This window comes from Sylvia atricapilla, chromosome 26, assembly GCF_009819655.1.
Source record: "Sylvia atricapilla isolate bSylAtr1 chromosome 26, bSylAtr1.pri, whole genome shotgun sequence".
Lineage (NCBI taxonomy): Eukaryota > Metazoa > Chordata > Aves > Passeriformes > Sylviidae > Sylvia > Sylvia atricapilla.
Window position 1 is genome coordinate 3,612,218 of NC_089165.1, and position 10,369 is coordinate 3,622,586.

A 10,369-nucleotide genomic window follows, 5' to 3' on the forward strand; every position below is an offset into this window, starting at 1 on the left:
AGCCAATGGGAGGGCGCCGTGGGCGGGCTCGTGCGGGGCTTCCGGGCAGGCAGCGAGCGGGGCCGGCCGTGAGCGGAGGGGGGGCGGTTACCGGGGTAACGGGCCCGGGGGGTCGTGAGGGGATGGCGGGGCCGGGGGCGGCGGCCGGGGCTCACGGCGGGGCTGGGGGAGCCGGCGGGGAGCGGGGCTGGGCCCCAGCCTTGTCCTGAGGGCCTGGGGCCGCTGTCGGTGTGAGGGGCCGGCGGCCGAGCCCGAGCTCCTGTGAGGGGGATGCGGCTCCTCCTCGCCGTGAGGGGCTCGGGCCGGGCCCTTTGCCCATCCTGAGGGTCCCATCCGCCTGTGAGCGGCTGGAGCTGCGCCCTCTCCCCACCTTGGAGGGCTCACCGCGGACCCCGACCCCCTCTGAGGGTCTTCCCAGCTGAACTCTCCCCATTTGAGCTGCTCAGGCCCCTCCCAGCCACCCTGAAAGCTCTTCCCTCACCTCTGCTCTCTTTCGGTGTGCTCAGGCTGTTCTGGCAGGAGCCCCTTCCCCATCACCCCCTTTTTAAAAGTGACGGGACAATCTCCAAGGCTTGCAAGGGCCAGTTTTTGAACAGAATTAGAGGGATTTAGAGGCTCACGAATGAGGAACCCCTTTGTTTTTCCTCCCACAGAGCCCTGCCTGTTTTATATAATATTTTCCGTTGCTTGGATGCTTCGTTATGAGGCTCTAATCGCAGCAGGAGCTGAGTTAATCCCTGTGTGCAGCAGTTTTGGGGCTGGGGACACAGCCCAGGTGTGCAGGAGGAGCAGGTGAGGAGAACCACAAAACGTTCCTGGGTTTCCTTCCCCTGAGAGCTGCTCCAGCCCCAGCCAGGGATGTTGGATGTGGCTGCTCCATCCACCTGAACTCGGGAGCTCGAGGCTTTGGAGGGGGCTGGTTTGGGTTAAAAATAGGGGGAAAGAGGGGAAAAAAATGAGGTTCAGGAATTTCCAGAGGTGTGAGCTCTGGGAAAGGAGGGTTTTATCCCTTCTCTCTGGCCTGGCACAGGTGCGGGTGGTGCCTCGGCACAGATTTTGGGCTTGGCCAGGCCTGGAGTGAGTCAGTGTCACCTGCTGGGCTCTGAATTCCTCTTTGTCCCTTAGAGAGGGGCTGGCACAGGGCCTGGGGTGGCAGGACACAGGGAATGGCTGGGGTTTGGGGAGGGGATAAATAGGGTCTTGGGAAGGGATAGATGGGATTTGGGAAGGGGATAAATGAGGGTTTAGGAAGGGGATAAATGGGGTTTTGGTAAGGGGATGAATGGGGATTTGGGGAAGGGATAAATGGGATAATGGGAAGGGGATAGATGGGATTTAGGAAGGGATAGATGGGGTTTTGGGCAGGAATTCCTCCCTGGGAGCGTGGAGAGACCCTAGCAAGGATTCCCCAGTGACTTCCACATCCCTGGGAGTGTCCAAGCACAGGGCTTGGAGTCCAACCTGAACCTCCAGGGGAAGGATCCTTTGAGGTGACCACAACCCCAGAGCTTTAAACCTCCTTCCGAACACAACTTCAACTTTTCCCTGCCGCTTCCTGAGGCTCCTAAACCAAACCCCCTTTCATCCTTCCTGCCCCCAGGCAGCTCCTCTGGCTGAGGCTGATGTCCTGGCTCTGAGGCTGGTGGCAGGATGAGGGTTGTGGTGGCCAAGGTGCTGTGCCTGCTGGGGATGTGTGTGCTGGTGCTGGCCGGGGCCCTGCTGCCCGTCAGGATCATCGAGGCCGACTATGAGAAGGCGCAGCGTTCCCGAAGAGTCCTGGCCCTCTGGAATTCCTTCGGAGGAGGAGTCTTCCTGGCCACGTGCTTCAACGCCCTGCTGCCTGCTGTGAGGGGGAAGGTGAGTGCTGGAGGGGCTCCTGAGTGTGCAGGGAGTGACACTGAGGGTTCTGTGTCCTGCTCGAGTGCCTCAGGCAGCTCTGTGGTCTCACAAAGGGCAGCTGGGCCCGTCTCCTGCTTCTCTCCACGGGAAAAGGGGAGGTTTTGGGGCTGCAGGGGAGGCTGTGGGGGTCAGACAGCAGGGCAGAGGTTCCCTGTGCCCTGCCAGGGCTGGAATCCCGGGGAGTGCCTGAGTGGGAATGTCTCTGCTCAGGGGGATGAAGGGGTGGATTGAGTGTGGATCTGTGTCCATGTGGGAATGGTTCCCTCCAGAGGGATAAAGGGAAGGATTCACTGTGGATCTATGGTAATGGTTCCCTCCAGAGGGATAAAGGGGATGGATTCATTGTGGATCTGTGGGAATATCTCCATTCAGATGGATAACAGGGTGGATTGACTGTGGATCTGTGTCCATGTGGGAATGGTTCCCTTCAAGGGAATAAAGGGGATGGATTCACTGTGGATCTGTGGGAATGTTTCCCTCCAGAGGAATAAAGGGGATGGATTCACAGTGGATCTATATCTGTATGGGAATATTTCCCTGCAGAGGGATAACGGAGTGGATCTTTTCCTCCCTCCCAGCTCGACGAGGTGCTCAGGCAGCACAACGTCACCACGGACTACCCCGTGGCCGAGACCATCATGATGGTGGGCTTCTTCCTGACGGTCTTCGTGGACCAACTCTTCCTGACCTTCCAGAAGGAGAAACCCTCCTTCATCGACCTGGAGACCTTCAACGCGGGCTCGGACGCGGGCAGCGACTCGGAGTACGAGAGCCCCTTCATGGCCCCGGCGCGGGGCCGCGCCCCTTTCGGGGAGCTGGGCGGCCACTCCCACGGGCTGGCCCTGCCCGAGCTGTCCCGCTGCGGGCCCCGCCGCCTGCTGGGGCTGGTCTTCGCCCTCTGCACTCACTCCATCTTCGAGGGGCTGGCCCTGGGCTTGCAGGAGGACGGCGGCAGAGTGGTCAGCCTGTTCCTGGGGGTGGCCGTGCACGAGACGCTGGTGGCCGTGGCTTTGGGCATCAGCATGGCCAAGGCGGCGCTGGCGCTGCGGGACGCGGCCAAACTGGCGGTGGCCGTGTGCCTGATGATCCCGCTGGGGATCGGCCTGGGCATGGGCATCGAGAGCAGCCGCAGCGCCGCGGGCAGCGTGGCCTCGCTGCTGCTGCAGGGCGTCGCCGGCGGCACCTTCCTCTTCATCACCTTCTTCGAGATCCTGGCCAAGGAGCTGGAGGAGAAGAGCCAGCGGTTGCTGAAGGTGCTGTGTTTGGTGCTGGGGTACGCCGCGCTGGCCGGCTTGGTGCTCATCCCGTGGTGAGGCGGGAGCCTCCGAAAGCCCGGGGAGTAAAACATCGCCTCTCCCCTCCCACCGGCGGCGGGAGGAGCCGCCCCTTTCGCCGCTGGAGCAGCCCAGCCCAGGCCGGGCGGTGTTTCCATGATGACCTGCAGGAGGAGGAGGAGGAGGAGGATCTCCTCCCGTGTGCTCATAGTGAGGAATATCCCCAGGGATTGGCGCTGCCCGAGGGGCTGCAGGGATTAGCGGACACCAGCGTTAAGGATCCGGGTAAAATCTGCTTCCAAGAGCTCCACGAGTGTGTGTGCACTTCCTGCAGTGCCCAGAGCCCGCTCTGCCTCCTTCCCCTGGCCCACGCTCTGGAAAAGGCCGGCAGCCTGCTCCAGGGGCTCCCAGGAGGTGAGGAGCAAACCGGGCTGGAGGCAGAGCAGGTGGGAGCAGGGATTGCCCTAAGCTGATTTTGCTGGCTTAGTTCGGAGCAAAACCTGTTTGTAAGAGCTGCCAAAAATAACCTTGCTGTGAGGCTGTGGCCTGCCAGGCCCTGCTGCCTCCACACAGCTCCCAGTGCCCCTCCTGGGGCTGGGGGAGCTCAGCTTTCCCAGGGATTCATGGAAAAAATGAGGCCGAGCCCCTCTACCCTGCTTCCTCCTCAGCATCATAGCCACAGGCTGAGCATCCCCTAAGGAAAACCTCTGAAAAGCAGAGGTTTGGGTTGGGGGAACCCTAAAGCCAGTGCCACGGGCACCTTCCCCTCTCCCAGGTTGCTCCAAGCCCCATCCAGCCTTGTCTGGGACACGGCCAGGGATGGAGCAGAGCCTCATTACCCAGAACCTGAGATCCACGAGCTTGCAGGAAACGGGCAGGAACAATTTCCAGCGCTGAGATTTTGGGGCAAACTCCGGTGTTTGCAGCGCTGGGCCGTCAGAGGGGCTGAGCAGTTCCCATCAGGGGCTGCTCCAAGCCTTCCCCGGGTTTCCAAAGGAATGGAATCCCTTGGCAGGGGGGAGTGGTGTGATGCTGAGAGACACGAGCAGCTCTCAGCAGCTGCAGAGCCCCTGGGAAGCTCCGGCTGCTGCTGGATTTGCCCTCGGGAGCGAGGGGCCGGGATCAGAGGCTGGGGCCGGGATCAGAGGCTGGAGCCGGGAATGGAGCTCCCCCCAAGCTGTGAAACACAGCCCGGCTCAGGCGGGGGCTGCATTTTAATGACCCCGAGCCTCTCCTCCTGCAGCAGCTTCCGCCGGGCTCCTGGAGGCGCTGATGGAGCCGCGAGGAGCGTGGCGCAGCGCCGGCAGCGGGGAGGAGGCTCGGAGCCTCCGCGGTGGCCCAGCTGCAGCATATGGAGGCAGCTGAGCATCATCTGACACATCCTGGGGCTCGTTAGTTTAATTGCCGCAACATCCCCGAGTCAATTAATCTTCCTTTGAAAACCTGGAGTGGAGAAGAGGGGGGGCGGAGGGAGGTTATTTTGGGCCTGGCATGACACAAAGCAGCGCAGGATGAGGAGAACGTGATTCGCCTCGGCGCGGTAAAGCCTCGGGGCTGTTTCACCTCCCCTGGGGGGTGACCTGTGCGCCGTGAGGGAGCGGTGACACGGTGCTGAGTGTCCCCTGTCGGGCTGTCACCTCCCTTTCACAGCCTCCTCCTGCTGCAGTTGGGGATTTGGGGCGCTGTGAAGTGCCGGGGGGTGCTGAGCTCCCCCATCCTCAGCCCACCGCCGCGGGGGGGTTCATCCACAGGATCATCCCGTGCTCCGGGGTGGAGAAGGAGAAGGAGGAGGTTCTGCTGCTCCAAATAAACTCCCTGCCCTTCTCCCCTCGCTGTCACTCGCTTATTTTTTTATTTTTTTTTTTATTTTTATTTTTTTTCCATGTCCCCTGTGGCTGCTCACGTCCATCTCACGCGGCGGTCACACGTGCCGGGCCCCGGCGTGGGCTGAGCCCCCCCTTTGAGCAGCCGAACCCCTCGGGCAGAACCCCCCCGAACCCCCCGAGCCTTGGGGAGGGGGCCCGGGACCCCCCGGCACCTCCGGCTCGGCAGCGCCGTGACTGAGCCGGGCGTGAGCGGCCGCCCCGCTGCGTCAGGCCCGGCGGGGAGCTGCGCTCAATGGAACGAGGAGGAGCCGCAGGAAAATGATCAAGGCAAAAAAAAAAAAAAAAAAACAAAAACCCACAACCAACAACAAAACCTCATTCATTCCGTCTTAACGAGGAGGATCCGGCCGGCTCCGAGCGCGGGGGACAGAAGCTGTCACCACCCCAGCCCCGGGCTGGCTTTGTCACCTCACAGGGCGGGCCGAGGTCCCCCGTGTCCCTGTCCCCCGTGTCCCTGTCCCCCGTTCCAGCGCGTGGGTGCCACCGTGGCCCGCTGCCCGCCGGCTGCTATTAATAGAGGCTGCGGATTTTAATTGCTGCCACTCAGGAGTGGGGTACCGGGGGGAGGCAGGAGCAGAGCCCGGCTGTGACAGGGACAGTGTCACCCCCCGGAGTCACCGGTCACCTCCAGTGCAGTGGTGGGACACAGAGCTGGGGAATGTCACCCTGGGGCTGTTGTGGTCGCACTCAGGCACTTTGGGGGGCTCAGCCAGAGCTTGAGTGTCCCCGAGCCCCACCAGGACCCCCAGAGTGTCCCCTCAAGGGCCTTTGGGTTCTGCCATGAGCAGGTGACACTAGTTGGTGACAAAGGCCCTGTGGTGTGTGCACAAGCTCCCGGTCCTGTGCTGGGGTGGCCTCTGTGTCCCCAAAGCCCGGCATCGCTGCCCAGGCCACCCCCAAGTGCCACAGGCTCTCATGGCACCCTCTGCCACCTGTGCCCTGCCTGGCTGCAACATTGGCATCCCTCTGTCCTGTCCCTGTGTCCCCTGTGGGACCTGTGGGGCCCTGTCCCCGTCCACGAGTCCCTGGGCTGTCCCTCCTCATGTGGCTTCATGTCCCCAACTGTGCACACGTGCTGTGGGGTCCCTGTCCGTGCGTCCCCATCCCCGAGTGTCCCTGTCCGTGTGTCCCAACCCCACATGTCCCTATTCCTGTGACCCTGTTTGTGTCTCTTCTCCCTGTGTCCCCATCCCTGTGTTTCCATCCCCTGAATCCCCATCGCTGCCCGTGCGCCCCCATCCTCGCACATCCCTGTCTGTCCCCATCCCTGTCCGTCTGTCCCCGTCCCTGTCCGTGTGTCCCCATCCCTGTCCGTGCATCTCTGTCCGTGTGTCCCCCTCCCTGTCCATCTGTCCCCATCCCTGTCCGTCTGTCCTCATCCCTGTCCGTCTGTCCCCGTCCCTGTCCGTGTGTCCCCGGCCCTGTCCGTGTGTCCCCACCCCTGTCCGTGTGTCCCCATCCCTGTCCGTCTGTCCCCATCCCTGTCCGTGTGTCCCCACCCTGTCCGTGTGTCCCTGTCCGTCTGTCCCCATCCCTGTCCGTCTGTCCCCGTCCCTGTCCGTGTGTCCCCATCCCTGTCCGTGCATCTCTGTCCGTGTGTCCCCATCCCTGTCCGTGTGTCCCTGTCCGTGTGTCCCCATCCCTGTCTGTCTGTCCCCATCCCTGTCCGTGTGTCCCCGACCCTGTCCGTGTGTCCCCATCTCTGTCCATCTGTCCCCATCCCTGTCCGTGTGTCCCCATCCCTGTCCGTGTGTCCCCATCCCTGTCTGTCTGTCCCCATCCCTGTCCGTGTGTCCCTGTCTGTCTGTCCCCATCCCTGTCCGTGTGTCCCCGGCGCGGAGCCGCTGATGCCGGGCCCGGGGCTCCGGGGCCCCGGGCGGGGCGGGCGCGGCGGGCGGGGCCGGCGGCGGGGCGGGATCGGCTCTGCGGCGGCCGCACCGCACCGAGCCGAGCCGAGCCGAGCCCGCCGAGCCGAGCCGGCCCCGCCGCACCGGCCGCAGCCCCGCCGAGCCCCGGCCGAGCCCCGCCGCACCGAGCCGCGCCGGGCGGAGCGGAGCCGCCGCGCCGGGGCCGCCCCGGGCCGGGCCATGCGCTGAGGCCGCCGCGCCGCCCGCAGCCAAGGGCGGATCCCGGGCAGGACACGGTGAGGCGGCGGGCACCGCAATGCGACCGGCGCGGCGGGGGCCGGGGGAGCGCGGCCGGCGCGGGGACCGGGGGTGCTGCCGGCGAGGGCGGGGAGCGGCGCGGGGGGACCCGCGAGCCTGCCCCGCCATCTGTCCGTGCCCTTGTGCTGCCTCTCCATCTGCATCCTGAGCGGGATGCTCGTCCCTCCCGCCCCTTCTCCCTCCATCTCCATCCTGCCTCTCCGTCCAGCCCCTTCTGCCTCTCCGCCTGTGTCCTGCTCTTCCGCCGCCTCTCCGTCTCCATCCTGAGCGGGATGCGGATCCCCCTGCCCTTCCTCTGCCCCTCCGACCTCCATCCAGCCCCTTCTCCTGCCCCTTCATCCTCCATCCCGCCCTTCCCTGCTGCTCCATCTTCACCCTGCCCTTCCAGCCCAGCCCTGCCCTGCCCTCCCTCCTGACCCCCAGGTCCCCACCAGTGTCACCCCAGGGCTGGGGGCCCGAGTGAGAGGGTCCTGGGGGGTGCTGGGGGATGCTGGGGGGTGCAGAGCCCCCGGCAGGATCAGACCCGGGTGGTCCCTGCCCTCCAGCTGAGGGGGGGCCGTGCTCCGGACCCTCGGGCACCAGGGGCTCTTGGGATCGGGGTGCTGCTGGGCACAGGCCGTGGGGTCACCCCAGAGAGCCCCCCGGGGGGTGTGAGGGTCTGCCCGGCCCCTCGGCTCAGCCCCATGGCCGGGCTGTGGGGCCGGGGTACTTTCGGCTGTGCCAGGGACAGGTGGGACAGGCAGGTGACACAGGTGGGATGGTGGGTGGGACAGGTAGAATGGCACAGGTGGGACAGGGTGACAGAGGTGGGACAGGTAGAATGGCACAGGTGGCACAGGTGGGACAGGGTGGGACCGGTGCCAGCCCTGGCCAAGGTTGGACGCTCCCCCGCGCCAGCTCAGCCCCGGCCCCCGCTGCAGCCCCCGGTGCTGCTGACGCTCCCAGCCTGGTGGCATCCAAGAAGCCCACGGTGGGATGAGCTCCTTGGCTGCCCGAGGATGGGCCCCTCCAGCTCTCAGCCCCAGCTGGCTCCGGTGTCCGGGGCCGTGCCGGGGTTTGGGGGCTGCTTTGCGGGGTCTGGAGCCCCCAGGTGCACGGGGATGGGGGTGCAGCAGCCGGGGGAAGGGGCTGGTGCCCCTGGAGATGCTTAGGGATGATGCAGGAGCTGCCGTGCCCGGGGCAGCCACCAGCACAGGGCTGTCTGGGGCACTTTGCTGTCCCCCTTCCCTGCACTGAGGTGGCAGGAGTGGAGCTGACTAGGACAGTCCTTCAGCAGTGCCCAGGTCCCTCCCCTCCTCTCCTTCCCACTCAGCCTGTGACTGGACACCTTTGGAACCCCTGTCCTGTGGTGGGTTCATGTCCCCAAGGCCCTGTGAGGGTCCCACACGCCCTGGGGACACTCCTGGGGCAGAGCTGGTGCTGCCAGCCCTGGGCTGTGCTGGGGGAACCGGAGCAGGGCCCAGCCTGGGGCTCAGCACCGGCCACTCTGTGTGTCCCCTCATTTCACACCTGGGCTGCATCACTCGGGGGGACACTGGGGACTTGCCCAGGTCCGGCTGTCCCCTGTGGGTGGGCACCGAGGTTTGGCACCAGCAGGGTGGCCAGGGGGATGTCTCTGACCCAGTGCCCAAGGCCGTGCCTCGCTCCTTCCCTCAGCTCCCCAGCACATCCCTGGGGTGGGAGCAGAGCAGAGGGATGGCACAGCGCAGGACAGGGTGGCAGCGAGTGACAAGGGTGACAGGCCACCAGCAGCTCGGCCTGTGTGTGTGACAGGCCACCTCTGTACCTGCCCAGAGAGCCCAGCTGGGCGCTCCAGGTGCCACCGTGACCTGTGCCCTGCAGAGCAGCTCCTGTGGGGGGCTCGGAGCCCCGCGATCCGCCCGCGGCAGCCTGGCCAGCAGCTGCGGTGCCGGTGGCCGTGCCCGGCCATATGGCCACAGCGGGCAGCCGGTAAAAATATCCGCGGCGGCCGCGCCCCGGCCCCGGCCGGCAAGGGCGTCCCAAGGACGGCCAGCCCGGCTCCCCACCGGGGCCGCACCTCAGGGCCGGAGCCGGGCCGGTGACACCTCCCTGTGCCCCCGCAGCGGCGGCAGCAGCGGGGCAAGATGCCGGAGCAGAGCAACGATTACCGCGTGGTGGTGTTCGGCGCCGGCGGCGTGGGCAAGAGCTCGCTGGTGCTGCGCTTCGTCAAGGGGACCTTCCGCGACACCTACATCCCCACCATCGAGGACACGTACCGCCAGGTGATCAGCTGCGACAAGAGCGTGTGCACGCTGCAGATCACCGACACCACGGGCAGCCACCAGTTCCCGGCCATGCAGCGCCTGTCCATCTCCAAGGGCCATGCCTTCATCCTGGTCTTCTCGGTCACCAGCAAGCAGTCGCTGGAGGAGCTGAAGCCCATCTACCAGCAGATCGTGCAGATCAAGGGCAGCGTGGAGAGCATCCCCATCATGCTGGTGGGCAACAAGTGCGACGAGACGCAGCGCGAGGTGGAGAGCCGGGAGGGCGAGGCCGTGGCCAAGGAGTGGAAATGCGCCTTCATGGAGACCTCGGCCAAGATGAACTACAACGTCAAGGAGCTCTTCCAGGAGCTGCTGAACCTGGAGAAGAGGAGGAACGTCAGCCTCACCATCGACGGGAAGCGCTCCAGCAAGCAGAAGAGGACAGACAAAATCAAGGGCAAGTGCAGCATCATGTAGAGCCCCGGACCGGCCCGCGCCGCCTCCTCGGGATACCCGCCCTCCCTCCTCCTCCCCGCGGCCGGACGTGGCAGCGGCATCGCAGCGGGACCGTCCCCTCGTCCTCCGGGTGCCATCACTGTGACTGTGCGGGGACGGCCGCGCTCGGCCCGGGGCCGCCAGCGGTGCGTGAAGACGGGGCCGAGCCGAGGGACACGCGGCCGCCGCCGCCGGGCACGGCAGGACCGGGGACACGCCGCCGGGAGCCCCGGACAGCTCCCGCCGCGCTCCCGGCACAACCGGCGCCACCGGGTCCTCGCGGGAGGGAAGGACGGTGCCGCGCGGGGGTGGCGGTGTCCCCTTGGGGACGGTCACACGCGTTCCCCGGTTCCCCCCGCGCCCCCGTGCCCACGCCATAGCGCTCTGCTCCTGCGGGCAGAGCCCCGGGGCGGGGGCAGCCCCTG

General features: G+C 65.7%; 2 protein-coding genes across 2 annotated transcripts; both read left to right on the forward strand.

Moving 5' to 3' along the window:
- Positions 1-29: 29 nt before the first annotated feature.
- Positions 30-4,999, forward strand: SLC39A3 (solute carrier family 39 member 3). Its single transcript, XM_066336097.1, has 4 exons — positions 30-68; positions 654-792; positions 1,601-1,857; positions 2,478-4,999. Exons 3-4 carry the CDS (start codon positions 1,651-1,653, stop codon positions 3,210-3,212), a joined length of 942 nt encoding a protein of 313 aa, XP_066192194.1. The 5' UTR covers positions 30-68; positions 654-792; positions 1,601-1,650; the 3' UTR covers positions 3,213-4,999.
- Positions 5,000-7,045: 2,046 nt separating this feature from the next.
- Positions 7,046-10,063, forward strand: DIRAS1 (DIRAS family GTPase 1). The gene is made up of 2 exons (XM_066336489.1): positions 7,046-7,202; positions 9,309-10,063. Exon 2 carries the CDS (start codon positions 9,330-9,332, stop codon positions 9,924-9,926), a length of 597 nt encoding a protein of 198 aa, XP_066192586.1. The 5' UTR covers positions 7,046-7,202; positions 9,309-9,329; the 3' UTR covers positions 9,927-10,063.
- Positions 10,064-10,369: the final 306 nt, after the last annotated feature.